Source organism: Hordeum vulgare, chromosome 2H (assembly GCF_904849725.1).
Source record: "Hordeum vulgare subsp. vulgare chromosome 2H, MorexV3_pseudomolecules_assembly, whole genome shotgun sequence".
Taxonomy (NCBI): Eukaryota; Viridiplantae; Streptophyta; class Magnoliopsida; order Poales; family Poaceae; genus Hordeum; species Hordeum vulgare.
The window spans coordinates 620,927,293-620,943,476 of NC_058519.1; the positions used below are offsets into that span (position 1 = coordinate 620,927,293).

The following is a 16,184-nucleotide window of genomic DNA, read 5'->3' on the forward strand; positions in this document are numbered from 1 at the left end:
GGTGAGGCCGATGCCGTTGTATTTTTGAAAAAAATTCAAACGGCACAATATTTTTCAAAAACAATAAAAAATACATTTTTAAAAAAAATAGCATAATCTACAACTCACTCGCGCATGGCTTCATCATCGCCTTAGCCTCCTTCACTTTGTTGTCGTCGTCATCTGCCATGGCTCCCCGCCCCTCGCCGCCGGTTGTCCGTGTTGCTTCGCCCCGGCAACAGCCGCACCTTGCGGTTGAAGCTCTTGTTGAGACCGTTGTGGCTTCGGTTGCGACAACTCAAGCTCGCCGGTGTGCTCGCCGTCGCTCATCCCTAATGTGCAGCTTGCAACAAAAAAACGAGCATCAGGGAGATGCCCAATGCTACAACCGACGACGAGTTCATGATTCCTTGGTGTGTTTTTCTCCCCTGTACGTGGTGCACCTTTTCTTTTCTCAAGAGAGAAACAAGATCCTACCTAGGTGCGTGCGAGGCTGTATTTTATGCCGGCTGCCACCTGCCATTGCCGTAGGGGTCCGAACAGGACGTCCTTTCGGAAACCCACCGGGCTTTCGTTTCGGGACTAGATGGGCTTTAATTCTCAGACTGGGCTGAGCTATTATTAGCCATTGATAGGCGGCACACACAGCCACGCTGGAACTCGCTTCTGCTGTCATGACAATATTGATGAGATTCTTATGCTGACATCAATACACCCATATTCCCAGCACATACAGAAACTCACAACTCCGCCTACTAGCTGCATAGGCACTGAGGCGTCTTACAGCGATCAAATGGCACCGACTCGATATGTACAAAACTCACGCGCTGATGAACATGTCTCCACAGGAAAGGAAGCAGGGCATGTCAACAGCAGCCACCAAACTCGTCGTCATCAGCTGGGCTGACGACCGGCCTTTGGTCGAAAACGACCTACACAGATGTCTGAAACAAATCATACGCCGGGCATCTTCATCGTTCAGGACTGTAGAAGCATATGGCAGAGGTACATTGGGGCCAGAATTTTCCGAGCCTTCTTCACGTCTGGCATACACTCTTCACTCTTATGAGCTGGCACCCGAGCACTGATCTACCAGGCGGTATTCCAGTAGGCTGAGCTTTCAATGTAGGTATAATTAGCCTAGCAATAAGCAAAGATATGATGAATGGAGTTGTCACTAGTGCAAAGTACTTGTTCAGTATAGGCAACAGAACATAACGGGTAGATGCATGAGGAGACCAAGTGCCCGGAGTATCGACATTGAAAGTTAAATATATTCAGTATTGTTGAGAATGGTGAGGTTCTATTTTAACAAAGACTGGCTTACGGTAGCTTTTAACATGGCGTCAATATGCCAAAGTCAACACTTTTACACCTTCGGTGAGAAGGTTGTAGGTTTTAAGATTGATTGCCATGCAGGAAATATAAATGTATGGCAAATAAGAAGAAACCTTCACGAGCTTAATCACAGCATCACTACCAGGTAGTAGAGTGGAGCAGTGTATAGGACATTACCATTTTATCTCATCCAGTCTCGAGCGCAAACAAGTGCTTCAATAGTCTTGATGCTCAATGTGCTGTAATGCTTTGGAATTACTGGTCCGCTGCTGCTGAATGCAGCTTCAGATTGGACAGCAGATGCTGGCATAGCTAATATGTCCTGTGCCATAGCTGCTAGCGTTGGGTACTTTTCAGTATGATTCATCCACCAGTTTAGAATGTCAAACTCATCCTTTCTTGGAACTAGGCCCTCTTCAAGGTAGTCATCAAGTTCTGTAGATATCTGAGAGCCTGCTTGTTCATTGAGATGCTGATCCCAGTCTTCCAATGAATCATTATAATCGGCACCCAAAGCTGCACTATTTGAAGCTGTGCTTGGCCGATCCGTAGGGTTGCAGTATTCATTGAAGAGTTCCCGGACTGTGTCACGTATTTCAGATAAGTAGCTCTCTGAATTTGTGCCGAAAGCTCGTTTCAGACGAAACTCAATGAAACTGATTTTAAATCTAGGATCCAGAACAACAGGTATTGACAACGACAAGTATGAATTCTGCCAATACTCATGGAACGATTCCTGCATCTGCATAACCAATCTAGAATATTCTCCATTACCATTTGATGCTTCTTCTTGCAACACTGTCCTCACTTTCCAAACCTCGTTGAAGTACATATTTGCTGTGACAGAGCTAGGGCAAGATATTACTTCAATGACACGATAAAACGTCCTCAAAATCTTGCAAATAGACTCAGCAACATTCATATCTTCTGGATTCAACACTTCTTCAGAAGGAAATGACTTCTTGAAATGCAAAATAACTTCAAGCCTGAAATAAAATTTGTGCCACCACTTAGCATCTTCCTGTGGACACTTCAAACTCATCTGTGAAACGACTTCCAGAAGCTGTTGTTGGGCTGAAGCTGAAGATGCATGTGCCACAAAAAATTCCATGAGTACGTCACCAACAAAGCGAAGTATATCTGCTTGACCTGCAGAAACAACACTATTTAAGATGTCGTCCAGACAAGCAATGTTGTATAGCTTGCCTCTAATAGGAAGGCACTTCTTTTCTATGAGCATTTCCTTTAGCTTCACGGTATTTGCATTGTTCCTAACATCACCAACAGAAGTCAAGCTCAAAATCTTTTGATCAAGATTCCAGTCTCTAATTGCATCCCATATGACGTTGTATGATCCACTTTCAGACTCCGGGACAGAAGCCTCCTTGCAATATATTATCCTTTCCAAATTAGTAGGTGAAGACCAAAACATGCCAAATTTGATTATTACTCTGTGAACTTTCCAGTCATCACCAACAAAATGTGCCGTCAAACAGAGGTAATTTACTGTTGGATCAGATCCATCAGGAGTCCAGATGCTTGCTGACAGAGATACACGTCGGGAGGAAAGTGTAATTACATCCTTAATATTTACCTTTTCCTTCTGAAATAAAGCAATGCAATGATCTTCCACATCTTTATGAGAAACCATGCCAACCACAGGGTTGAGATTCTTTATGACTCTTCTCATTTCTTCATGCTCCACAATTGAAAAAGGATAAGCATGTAGAATTATCATTTTGGCTAGCTCTTGGTAAGATGTTTCCTGACAAAACTTCCCGGCACGCTTGTCAGTTGAAATGTTTGTAAATGAGGTTTTCTGTTTCTTCAGGCTTGCACCATCTGATGTTGGTGGGGTGTGTGCTGGCAACATTTGAATGGGCTGGACTATGGGGATGGTATGAGCAGAGGTACTAGTCCTGGGGAACTTGTTAGTGTATTCTGCAATCTGAACCTTCCCATTTGTCAAGGCGGGCGAGAGCTCATCATGCACCCTGGAGTCGAAACTAGGTGCACTCGAAGGCTCAAACAAAAACTTCTGATGATTGTGGATACTTTCAAGCCGTCCTGGACAGGTTAGGAGATGTCGACTAAGATGGCTCCTCCCTCCAAACTTATTTGCGCTGAGACGTTTTTGGCAGTGAATGCAATCTGCAGCCTGGAGTTTTCCCTCGACATAAATGGGCGTAAACTCCTTCCACACCTTCGACTTGAATCTGCTGGGAGTTGCTGAGCCGATGTCGTCAAGCGTCTCGGAAATAATCTGATTGACCGGGTCAATTGGTGAAACTGGACTATCTCCATTCAGCAAAACTGTGCACAAAATTTGAGTCATTCATCAGTTGTATGCCAGAGGTCAACTGTTCTGACAGTGATACATCCATGTGTGCAGATCCTAAGCTACACAATGCATGCCATGAGTAAACTCAACTCAACACGGTGAACGCGCTACGAGGCAGAACTGTAGCATACCATATGGGAAGTAGGAATCCTTCTGTTGCCTCTCCGCCGCGACCTCCGTCTTGCCCGGGCAGATCTTCTGGTGGCGCCACAGGTGGCTGGTGCCGTTGGAGTCCTTGCAGCTGAGCCGGTTGTGGCAATAGAGGCACTCAGCGAACTGGACCTTGCCGTCGAGGAAGATGGGCTTGTACTCCTCCCAGACCTTGGACCTCTTCTTGTGCTTGTACCTGAAGGCGCTGTTGTGAATCCCGGAACCGTACGACACCTCCGTCTTCATGATGTTGTCCACGTCCACGTCCACCTCCACCTCATGCTCCTCGGTATACTCCACGACCTGCGGGATCACAGCATGCTCTATCTCCATGGCTGCACAGTACACATGAATTTAGTCTTGCCTGCTACTAGCAACCTAGCATACAGCTACGTCGAACAGAGCAGGCTAAACAGCTAGTACAAAAATACAAGATCTGCAGGTAGATGGCGCTCGGGCTACAGGAATCGGCGCAAAAAATTCCCCCAAATCCTACACATTTGGGATGGGGAAATACTGATGGATCGCATCGACTGCGGTTTCTAGAGACCCCCAAATCGTCAGATTAAACGCGCATGAGTAACCCAGATCGAGGAATTGCAGGAGAAATCGAGGGGGAGAGGTCACCTGAGATGGAGATCGCCGGGGGAGCCTTGCGAGGGCCGGGGAGGGGAGATTCCGGGCACGATTAGGGCATCGAGTTGGGTCTGCGGGCGGGCGGTGGGTGGGTGGGTAGACCCAGTTCGTCGATTTGGGCTGGGTACAGGGCTCGCTCGTTCTATCAAGACGGGCTCAAGTGGGCTTCTTGTTATCGCTTTTGATGTGGGCTGGGTAAAGGGGAAAATCCTATATGACGCTTACTGCGTTAAAATATCGGTCTTTCGAACAGACCATCCCTTGAAGCGAGCGAACTTTTCCAACCGTTTTTTTCCCGTTTTGAGAACTTTCTAGAAGATTCCTGAACCGGTTTTACTTTAATTTTCGTTTTCTTTTTTCTTTATTTTTTCGTTTCTTTTTAAAAATGTTCTGGATTTTCAAAAAATGTTTCGGAATTTAAAAAATGTTCTGAAATTTCGATAAAATGTTCTGAAACGTTTGAGACATGTGAATCATGCCTGTTGGTGTAAATGCATGAAGAAACTTCATGCAAATGAATCGTTTTGACTCACTCGATTTTGAATCACTTAAGGCACGCAAATCATGAACAAGATAACTGAAGACCTCATTTTTCAATGAGATGGAACACGAAAGTAACTTATTGAAAGTAATACATTTTTTGTGTATGCAGTCCAATGAGTGCTGAGGCACGTAGTGGATACCGTTATGTTCTTACTTCACACATGATTTGAGTAGATACTAGTATATTTGCTTGATGAAACACATGTCTGAATTATTGAAAGGTTCAAGTAATTTCAGAGTGATGTTGAAGATCGTCGTGACAAAAGAATAATATGTCTATGATATAATCGTAGAGATAAATACATGAGTTGCGAGTTTGGTATGGTGCAACTTTAGTATTCTATTGTGCTACTTTTGATGCTATATGGTGCAACTTTAGTATGATATGATCGTAGAGATAAAATGTCTATGATATGATCGTCGTGACGAATTTTTTATGCCAACTTTTGGTGCTATATGGTGCAACTTCAGTATTCTATTGTGCAACTTTAGTACTACAAGTTGCATTTATTTCAAAACCATTTGTAGGAGTTGTATGATCTAAATTCACATGAGGTTACAACCTAGCAACCATGAAAACTTGATATGCAACAAAATTTACTGTCCCGGCCATAGTTAAAAAAGACACGCCTAAGCGACGCTTAAGTGCGCCTAGGCTCTAGGCGATAGCAAAACGCGTAGCGCATAACTGTGCATAATTGCACATGAGCATGCGCTTTGGTCAGAAAAGCGCAAGGCAGTGGCAAAACGCACAATTAATGCCTAGTGCTTTTTTGAACTATGATCCCGACCAACTATGTAGTAGTTCATGTGCAACCCTTGTCCCTACTTGTGGATGTATAGTTTTTTATACACTTGATAAACCCCGCCCCATCTTTCCCTATCAATGATATGTGCAACTTAGTTTGTTGTTTGAACCAACTTTTTATTACTTGTTGTGCAACTTATTTTCCTTCCTACTTGTGGATGTGTAGTTTTAGTTGGCGGGGGCAACAAACGGAGTTGCACAAAGTCTGTTAGGCAGTTGGTCGTACCAACATATAAAGTTGCACATCTCACACTCATGGGATAGTGAAAAGTTACATATTCATGAGGTAGTAAAGTTGCATATAAACGGGGGCGCTAAAGTTGCACATCCCACTACAGGGGTGGTTCGGAGTGCTAGTAGGGAAATTATACATCCATGAGGTATGAGCGATAGTTGCACATCATTGACAAACAGTTGGCAGTGACAATATCTGAAGTTGCACATCCACTGATAGACAGTTGGCCGATGCAGCAAACAGTGAAAGCGCAACCACAGACATTAGAGAAGTTGCACATGAACTACTAGGCAGTTGCCCTGGACAAAACACGAATTTAAACATCTCACTAGGAGGAGGTATAGTTTGGGATGGATGTGCCATTAATGAAAACTACATTTTCATGGGGTAGGCAAAAAGTTACACATCCACTTCTAGGCAGTTGCACAAAACGGAGGCTAAATTGCACATATTTTTTTATTGAAACATACTCATATGGGATCTAATTTAGAAGATCTCATCGTGAAAATTCAACGATGAAGGTGGATCTGAATTCCGAAGCGCGGTTTGAAAGATATGTCTTTTTCAAAATTCGAAAAACCCTAATTAAGTGCATTTACACCTGTTCACATGGCTGGTTTGCATTTACTTTTTACTTTTTCTATTCACACATACTTACAGGTATTCATTTTTTTTAATATGAACTTAGAAGACAAACTGTTTCTATTTATAAATTATTAAAAGGATAAAATATTTTTTATAAACTAGGGGACTAAATATTTTCCATTTTTGTCTGACCGTTCGGGGCGGCCGGCTGCTCGCTAGACCAGTCCTTAGAGCATCTTCAACAACCGCGTAAAAAGGCGCGCGCGGTAAACCCACATACATTTATGTACACAATTAATGTTGGATCAAGCACCACCCAAAATATATATGGCTACGCCGAGGATGTATTCTAAGTTCCTAGGAGTACTTCACACACTGAATCAATTGCAGCTCGGCGTGGGCATGGTCTATCAGGCCCGGATATCTCATAATACAGATCAACAAGAATGAATAATACGCCACAATGCTTTGAAAACACACAAGGATATATATAAATGATGCAGCCTCAGAGGTTGAGGAACCGCAGGTAGTGGTCGAAGATGTAGTCGACGATGACCTTGTAGGCCCGCTGCGTGGGGTGGTAGCTGTCGAAGAAGACATGCTCCGACACGTCGTCGCACACCGGCAAGAACCTGGCGTCGCACAGCACGGCCACCTCGGCCGTCCCGGTGCCGCAGCACCCCTTCTTGGTCTCGCTGAACCCGTACCGCGCCCCGTTGTCCACCAGGTCCTGGATCACGGTGTAGATGTCGATGTACACGAGGGTGGGGAACCCGGCCGGGTCCTCCTCCCCCAGCCGGCGGATCAGCCCCTGCACCCTCGCGTTGTAGAGCCGCGCGGCGGCGTTGCGCTCCGCCACGCAGCCGCCGCCGCCGCCCATGGCCCGCTGCGACGGCACGCACCCGATGGGCGGGAGGCCCACGAAGCCGACCCGCTTGGCGCCCCGCGCGCTCACGTTGCGGAGGAACGACTCGACGCCGACGAGGAGCAGGTCCACGTAGGCGGGGACGTCGTAGTGGGCGCTCCGGAACGGCGTGGTGTAGTAGGTGTTGGCGATGTCGTCCGTGCCCGCGCACACCACGAACAGCGCGCCGTCGATGACCCGCCGCGTCCCCTCCTCGCCGGCGATGCCCACCAGCTTGCCACGGTACTCGTCGAAGTAGGCCAGCTGCTGCTCCAGCGAGATCACGTTCTGGAATTGCATCGAGACTGATATGAGAATGATCACTGGCCCGATCGAGAGCACAAGAATACGAGTTGACAGAAAATAAAATTGTTTACCACGATGATCGGGGTGAGAGGATCGAATCCGGTGGCGCCGGACGCGAAGCTGACGCCGGTGAGAAGGTCCTCGGGGGTGTGCTCCACACCCAGGTACGGAGGAAGTAGTTGCTTCACGTTAAGGCCCTGGGCTGAAATTCGGTCCATTTAAAACATGAGTAAAGTTGCTGCTGTTTTTTTTTTTTTTTTTTTTTTTTTTTTTTTTTGCTTTGCAAAAAAACATGTATAGCATGGGAGCATTATCATCGATAATGCAAAAATCCGTATAATATAAAGGCAGTGATCTGCGTCGGTGCGTCGGCCTAAAACACTCGGTCAGCCGCACGCGGGCCGTTGGATCTAACCCGCACGAGACCGCTGCGACTGTTGGATCGCGCACGCGCTCGCATCGGAAAAAAACTGTTCGCGTTGGGATTGGTCGTCTTCTTCCTCGCTCCCACGAACTCCCACGCGCCTCCTTCCCGGCTAATCGCCCCTTCCTCCCCTAGCCTCCTGCTTGTAGCTACGCGCGCAGGCTCCCGTCACCGTCGCCGCTTGTCGGAGCAGCTCGCCGACTCGACGGTTGCCCTGGTGATGCCCCGTGCAACAACCGCACTCTGCGGTTGAAGCTCTTGTTGAGACCGTTGTGGCTGTGGTTACGACGACTGAAGCTCGCCAGCGTGCTCGCGGCCGCCCATCCCCGATGTGCGGTTTGCAACAAAAAAACGAGAACCCGGGGAGATGCCCAGTGCTACAACCAACGACAAAAAAGCTACAACTAGCGACGGGAAAAGCTTCAACCGGCTACGAAAAAACTTCAACCAGTATACAACAGGAGCTATGGATGATCAACAAAAGTTACAACCGGTGACAAAAAAGCTTCATCTAGCGATGAAAAAAGCTTCATCCGACTATGAAAAAAGTTTCAACCGTGAAGACGAAGCCATGGACGAAAAAGGAAAAATTGCAACCGACAATTACAAAAGTTACAACCGCCTTGAAAAAAGTTTCAAACTTCTTATCCCAGCTGCGATCTGCGATGACGATGATGTCGTTTTGCTGCAACCGTAGTACATATTTGCTACCACCGGTTATTGAATTTCCTACAACCAATATTCCACAGCTGATGCTGCTGCTCTACGAAGCTCCCAGGCAATGGTTGTAGAAAAACATGACGCTCGTTGTAACAGGGCACGATGTTGGTTGCATCTTTAGCTTGGTCTCGCAGAGAAAACTATAGCATGCAGGAGCTTCGTAACCCCCCGACGACACTACCAGAGAGGAGTAGGGCATGTGCGGGCAGCCATGGATGCCTTAACAAAGGAAGTGAAGGTCAATGGGGAAGAGTCGTGGAGGAAGGGGGCAACTGGGAAGGAAGGAGAAAAGGAATGAGAGGAGAATAAGATTCAGAACAAGACAAGGAAGAGACATAGGATAAGGTCCACACTTAGAAAAAGAATGCACGAGGGTCACGAGATTTGTTTGGCCGGCGCGCCAAACGTAAATGTTTACCATCATACAAAGGGTTACAAACCAAAAACATCTGCCACAATCATTTAAAAGGAAACATCTGTGACAATAATGCCATGGCTCGGTGGGAGAGCATCATACTCTCACGGCTTAAGGTGCCTCTCACCCTCACTCGCCATCTGCCAAAGCTTGGCCCTTTCATGAGAGCAAACCCCAACTTGTTAACATATTACATAGTAGTCTAAAATTCTGCTAGAAGACGACTATTTTTATAATATTTTATGAGCTTTAATTTAAGTTGTTTTTAGATGATCGGTGATTGAATTGAAAATTAATTAGTTACCGGGTGTAATAAGTTAGCCGGACGCACTGGAGTGATTGAAAAGAGGGACGCCACAACATTAAACCCTAGACATCCACCAGCACCAATCCTTCACTGCCTCCCTCCGTCCGACCACCTCCTCCTCATCCCGTCGTCCCTGTTACCTAGGTGGCGGTGGCGGGGAGAGGGGGCGGGGGGTCACCATTGGACGGCAATCAATGGTTTTGATCCCTCACCACCGTTAGCCGGACGCACTAGAGTGATTGAAAAGAGGGACGCCACAACATTAAACCCTAGACATCCACCAGCACCAATCCTTCACTGCCTCCTTCCGTCCGACCACCTCCTCCTCATCCCGTCGTCCCTGTTGCCTAGGTGGCGGTGGCGGGGAGAGGGGGCGGGGGGTCACCATTGGACGGCAATCAATGGTTTTGATCCCTCACCACCGTTGCATTCAACATTGTATGTCAAGGTGGCAGCTGGGGTTTCGTGACTGGAATTGAATTTGCTTTTCTGTCAATAAAGTCTCGAGGTACTTTCACGCTCATTTCAATAGTCATATGGCTCTTGCTTATATTTTTCTGTTAAGATATGTTAGGAGAACAGTTGACTGAATTTGAATTAACTTTATGAAAGACTTTTTCTTTCATGGTTATTAGCTTATCCAATATTGCCTATGCATGTTCTTTTCATGACAGAGGATCAAAGTGTGGTTTTGCATTATTTCTTGGATCGAATCTCATTTGGTGAAGTGGCAAGCCACCATGTCAAGGTCCAACACAAAAGGTGAATACAAAACATTAGCAAGTGTGGCAGCAAAGATAATTTGGTAAAGTCTTTGCTTAAGGAGCTTCATGCGACATAAGCAATAATGACATGTTTATGATGTGACAACTTATGAGCCACATCTATACCTATTACATAACCAACTTTTTCATGCTCAAACCTACCCACAACGAGATTGACTTCTATTTTGCGAGAGAGATGTTTGCCGAGCATTCCTCACCTATAAGGGGTATAGTTGGTTTAGGTTAACTATATCTTTCTTGTGATCCAAATCTTATGACTTTAACTTTCTGAGGGTGGATACACTTCAACAATCTGTATAGACAATAGTCTGGCTGCATGTAGAACATATGGTTAACAACCTTTGGCTGTACTACGTGACACATGTGGTAAGCAAATCAAACTATTTTAAAAAAAAAAAACTTCGGTTGTACTCCCTCCGTCCTATTACATAGTGCGTATAGATTTTTTTCAAAGTCAAACATTACAAACTTTGATCATGTTTGTAGATAAAAATATGTACATTTAAAGTACCAATGCATATCACTGGATACGTCATATTCGTTACGTTTCCATGATGTATATGTTTGGAATTGTATATGTAGTACTTTTATCTGTATCCTCATTCCAAATCTGCTTACCTTGACTTTTCGTAAAATCTATACGCGTTACAATACATACAACATGGACAGGAGGGAGTACGAACGATTGAGACACAGAAAAATTAACGGACTTGACGTACAACGTACAGTGTATAAAGGTCATCTCACTTAAAAAGGTATGGTGTACAATGTTGTTGATCTATTCCCTCCGTTCTTAAATATAAGACCTTTTAAAGATTACACTATAGACTACATACGGAGCAAAATAAGTAAATATATACTTAAAATATGTCTATATACATCCGTATATAGTCCATAGTGTAATCTCTAAAAGGTCTTATATTTAAAAACGGAGGGAGTAGTACATATTTTTGTCGTTACTCCGTGGGAGGTTGGTTGCACACATGTGCACCAGGTTTTCAGCAGTGTTGGAGCGACTTTTTCAGCAACTGAAACTGTACACTTGAGTACGTGTTCGTTATACAATTATAGTAGTAACACGCACCGATACACATGTTTCGAGCACCTTCTCTATTTTGGTGTCGGCAGAAAAGAGTTCCTAGTTCATTAAAGCATCTACAGCCGAGTCCCTCAAATAACTCTTTATACATATGTGAAAGTATTCGGTCAGTGGTCGAACATGAGAGAGAAGGAAAAAATGATTAAAACTGGACCCCTCATATCGTTTTTATATGTGTGGGCTGTCCGCGAACCCTCATATTCATGTTAAATATGCGGAGGATATAAGGCTCGTGGACTCGTCCGAACACGTCCGGTCAATCCGACACATAGAACACGACCCCATCCCGGATCATATTTCTTTCTTTATTCATTATTTTCTTTCTTTTCTTTCTCTTCATTAATCACGTTCAAGTAACCGGATATATGAGAAAGAAAATAAAGAGTGTGACTGCATGAACGGACAAATAAGCGACACGTTCGATCATTGGCCGAATGCGTCCACAAATGATCGAGGTCCGAATTTACGAGTCATGGTTGAAGATGCTCTTAATGAGGGAGATGATGTTAACAATTTTCAAATGGCAGCAGTAAGTCCTGTATGGGTCAGACACCAAGGTATCCATACAGTACTGCGTTAAGCAATTCCATTTTCCATGTATGCCTCGAGAAGGCATGGCACATGGGAGGAATTAAGACCCTCCTCACATGGAGATATATAGTGCACACACACTGGCTTAGATAATCCTCTCACGAGCTCTGACAGTGGAGTTAATTTATAGCAGTGCAAGTAGTTATACGGCGTGCGATGCATGCGTGCAAGGTATATACACACAGAAAGAAAAGGAAGACACATACGCAAGCACGTACGTACGTACCCATGAAATCGGTGGGTATGAGCCCGTTGGAGAAGCGGCCGGTGGGCTCGTGGTTGGCGAAGTCCTTGCCGTAGGGCGCGTGGTTCGCCTTCACCAGCGTGTGGAGGCCGTTGTTGTTGCCGGGGTCCATGATGGAGTCGCCGAACACGATCACCGCCGTCACCAGTGGCCCCTTCTTCTTCTGCTGCTGCTGCTGCTGCTTGGTAGTCTGGCTCTCGCACACAGCCGGCGCCGTCGCCAGGGCCACCACCACAACTGCCGCTGCGACAAGGGCCGTCCTGCAGGTCCTCCTCATCGCCGTCGATGTATGCATGTTTCGGCTGTGTCGGTGTGTACGTATACGCGGTTAGCTTGTAGCTGCAGCTTCCCTAGTTAGCTGCATCTATTTATATAGGAGTGCTACTAAAGGTTCTGTATGGAGCCACATTGAAGGTACAGTTGATGCCAGTTCCATCTCCTTAACTCTCATGCACGTTCAATGATAGCATAGAGTATCATTGTGTGCTGTCGACGGCGATGGTCTACATTTCGAAACATGGGTGATTCTATCCAGTTTTCAGAGTAGAGTCCGACGATATTGAGGAACTAATGAGCAGCTGCCGAATTATTTGGCTGAGCATCTTTGGAAGTTTCAGATGCATGCACAATGAGAACACGTGTCCAACTAAGATGACTTTGTGTTTGGATTACGTATTTTTATTTGAATTGTTGTTACATTGGATTATTTATCTTTCAATTGCTTAAGAATTCTACTATTTATCTTTGATTGTTTTGAGTAGTACAGGTATAGAAATAAACTTTAATCGTTTTGGTGAAGCGCATTGGAGTTGCCCTAATAGCCAACATATGGATATAAAGCCGCGTTCGGATTCCCTCCGCTCCGCGACTCCGCGCCGGAGCGGAAGAGTGGCGTCCAGTTACAATTTGGAGGGTTGCCGAACAGGCACTAAGTTTCAGTGACGTTCATGCAAGAAGCAGATGCGCTTGGGTGTCGCAGGTGCAGTTTCTTTCGTAGGGATCGTGGACGTTGTTGAAGAGCTAGTCCATGCTTTCGTGGATGCTGCAGACTACCACGCAAATGAACGCATGCACGGTTATGCACCCAACCGCTAGCTCCACTTGAGTCTAGCTGGTGCAAACTGCATGCATGCATATGCATGTGCTTCCACTTTGCTGAAAAATTCTATCATAAGAAAGTTCCCAAGCACCGAAATGTAGCCACGAGTCACTCGTCAGGACCGGGCGAATTGGAAAATAATATCGTACGCACTACATGCTTCCCCAACCGAGAACTCAAGGCCACATCCCAGCAACTACTTTTGTAGGCATTAATTAATGACCATTTCTCGCGTGATCCATTACCTCATAAATTATTGCGACGACCGAACCAACACCGGCTTTCTCGACTCATACCGCGTCTCCTTTCTAAATCAAATTTTAGTCATCTAATCTTTTCTCGAAAAACCTTTGACCTATTCATTATCAATTATGGCAATACAACGAACACGGGAGCTAACAAAAATTACATTCAAATTCATAGACGATCTAGCGACGACTACAGACAATAAAAATTACATTCAGATTCATAGATGATGACGACTACAAACACTGAAGAAGCCCAAGGCGCGTCGCATTAATCATCACTTCCTCACCAGAGCCTGACAAAATACTTCCTCCGTTTGTAATTAGTTGTCACAAAAATGATACAGATGGATGTATTTAGAACTAAAATATATCTTGATATATACATTCTATGACAAGTATTTTCAAACCAAGAAAGTATTTTTTTAATAGACAGTCGGTAAGTCATCATGCTAAGCCCCCGTAGGATCAATTTGTAGGATCAATGCACCAAAACAACAACAATCGCCGATCAAATTTTAGGCATTTACTTAATAACTTCAAATCCCTACAAATGTTTATATTGCTGTTTGAACATCAAAGAATAAGCTGTAAAATCCAGTAAATTTGCCGGCATGGACATATACATGTCTTTTAGAGAAAAGGCTATCGATCGACTTCAAAAACAAAACCAAATATGACAAAACAAGTCATACGATCCAGCAAAGTTTTATAGTAACTACGATAACATAATTAACAAAAGATAAGCCCAGCATGGCAGAAAGAACTTCGACATAAATATGCCATTGCCATTCTGGTTCCACCGAAGTTAACTGAAGCTGTACTCGCAAAAATCAAAATTCAGAGCCGCATATAGACGGTGATCGTGGCCGCCGACCTCTTGCTACTTCGACCAGCTCCGTCAGCTTCGAAAAAAAAAAATCATGTGCATGCGAATTAAGATGCCGTTGAGCTTGAGCGGCCGGCCGTGTAGCTGAGGTGAAAGCGCGTCTGTTCTCAGATCCGACAGCGAGGGAGATGAGATGACAGTGCCACACCACACTATTGTTCTAGCTAGCTAGCACATTCACTAAAAGGGTGTTTGGATACGTTTTAGTCTGATGATTAAAAGTAATGGGGTTAAAACTTACTAGCCTCACCCATGTTTGAATTTAAATACTAAAGAGAATAAAATCAAGTTAATAAGCATTTATTATCCTTTAAACCCTTTAATCCAAAACTCGACTGTGTTAAAAGAGAGGAGTTAAATGAGGAGAGGGAGGATTAATTCACAATTTAATAGGGTTATCCCTGATTAAAAAATAGTCTCAAGATTAATTTTAACCTCTTTTTAATCAGGGGTGTTTGGAACTTTAACCTCTTAAAAAAACTATTTTTAGTCAGACTAGTTTTAATCCCTTGGATTTAAGCACCCTGTAAACCGGTAGGACGGCCCGTACGCACACGACTTATATACAGGAGTGTTCATCATTAGGCATGCGTATAATTTGGCGACAACAGAGACAGAGGCATAGGGTTTTTACAGTGTTTTCGTTCGTTGTTGGGACCCGAAGATTTAGCTATGACGGCATCCAACTTGGGTTGATCAGGACATGCAACTGTGAGGTATTAATACATCTGCATGTGCATCAACAGTTTTGTTGGATCAGTTTGAAAATAATACTTCCAGCTGGTCTGGTCTTGTCTATCTTTTCAGCGCCAAAATTGGTGGCTCTGAGGGTTTCTTTTTCAATGAACGCCCCCTAGTCACCAACTTGGTATGCATTGACGGGTTCAGGCAATAAAATCCCAGCGATTTACCGAGAACTTTGAGAATGCACTCTCAAGATTTGGTGTAGTAAAACTCCTTTGTCATGAAATAATGCGTTGATACCTTGAGAATGCACTTTCCTTCGTTACCACATTTTTGGTTTGCCACGATTCTCTAACAATATGGTTCATATGTCAGGGGCTTTGTTTTTTTCTTCTTTTTATTTTTGACAAATCTTGTCACACTTATGATGACTGTTTTGTTCATCACTCTTTCTTTTTTTGCAGCCAAGGTTTGTCTAAGGTTAGTCGTGAACTAAACATTTTCATATCTTTTAAAGAACAAAATCCGTACACATTAATTAATTCAAGATTGTACAAGAAAATCCTCAAGAAAGTAAAAATTACTACCTCGGTTCCCTAACAGATGACATACAAATTCAGTCAAAGAGGCAATGCTCCCAAAGTTTGACCAAGTATATATACACAAATATGAAGATAAAGAATGTCAAATCATTATCAATGCGTTCACCATAAGATATATTTTTATAATCTATTTTATTTCATATTGTAGCTGTTAATATTTTCTTGTATATATTTGGTCAAACATATAAAGAATTAACTTTTTAAGTGAATTTATATGCCATGTATTTGGGGACAGAGGGAGTACAAATAAACCCA

The 16,184-nt window shown here is 44.2% G+C and overlaps 2 protein-coding genes across 3 annotated transcripts; both read right to left on the reverse strand.

Moving 5' to 3' along the window:
- Positions 1-649: 649 nt before the first annotated feature.
- Positions 650-4,572, reverse strand: LOC123427935 (zinc finger BED domain-containing protein RICESLEEPER 1-like). 2 transcript variants are annotated; one of them, XM_045112073.1, is made up of 4 exons: positions 4,436-4,572; positions 3,790-4,143; positions 1,495-3,630; positions 650-1,119 (listed from the first exon to the last, which is right to left on the reverse strand). In XM_045112073.1, exons 2-3 carry the CDS (start codon positions 4,139-4,141, stop codon positions 1,499-1,501), a joined length of 2,484 nt encoding a protein of 827 aa, XP_044968008.1. In that variant the 5' UTR covers positions 4,142-4,143; positions 4,436-4,572; the 3' UTR covers positions 650-1,119; positions 1,495-1,498. The 2 variants fall into 2 exon arrangements, with proteins under 2 accessions (XP_044968008.1, XP_044968009.1); XM_045112074.1 differs by having other exon boundaries at positions 650-1,091; positions 4,436-4,544.
- A 2,307-nt stretch (positions 4,573-6,879) lies between these two features.
- Positions 6,880-12,955, reverse strand: LOC123427938 (GDSL esterase/lipase EXL3-like). Its single transcript, XM_045112077.1, has 3 exons — positions 12,393-12,955; positions 7,897-8,027; positions 6,880-7,807 (listed from the first exon to the last, which is right to left on the reverse strand). The coding sequence occupies exons 1-3, from the start codon at positions 12,703-12,705 to the stop codon at positions 7,121-7,123; spliced, it is 1,131 nt and encodes a 376-aa protein (XP_044968012.1). The 5' UTR covers positions 12,706-12,955; the 3' UTR covers positions 6,880-7,120.
- Between the last annotated feature and the right edge of the window lie 3,229 nt (positions 12,956-16,184).

Excerpts from the sequence above, each read along its gene's own strand:
- LOC123427935 (XM_045112073.1), bottom strand. The coding sequence starts at position 4,141 with ATGGAGATAGAGCATGCTGTGATCCCGCAGGTCGTGGAGTATACCGAG. Across the intron at positions 3,631-3,789 it reads GGATTCCTACTTCCCATATG|TTTTGCTGAATGGAGATAGT; the intron begins GTATGCTACAGT and ends TTTTGTGCACAG.
- LOC123427938 (XM_045112077.1), bottom strand. The coding sequence starts at position 12,705 with ATGCATACATCGACGGCGATGAGGAGGACCTGCAGGACGGCCCTTGTC. Across the intron at positions 8,028-12,392 it reads CATACCCACCGATTTCATGG|CCCAGGGCCTTAACGTGAAG; the intron begins GTACGTACGTAC and ends ACCGAATTTCAG. Across the intron at positions 7,808-7,896 it reads CTCTCACCCCGATCATCGTG|AACGTGATCTCGCTGGAGCA; the intron begins GTAAACAATTTT and ends ATGCAATTCCAG.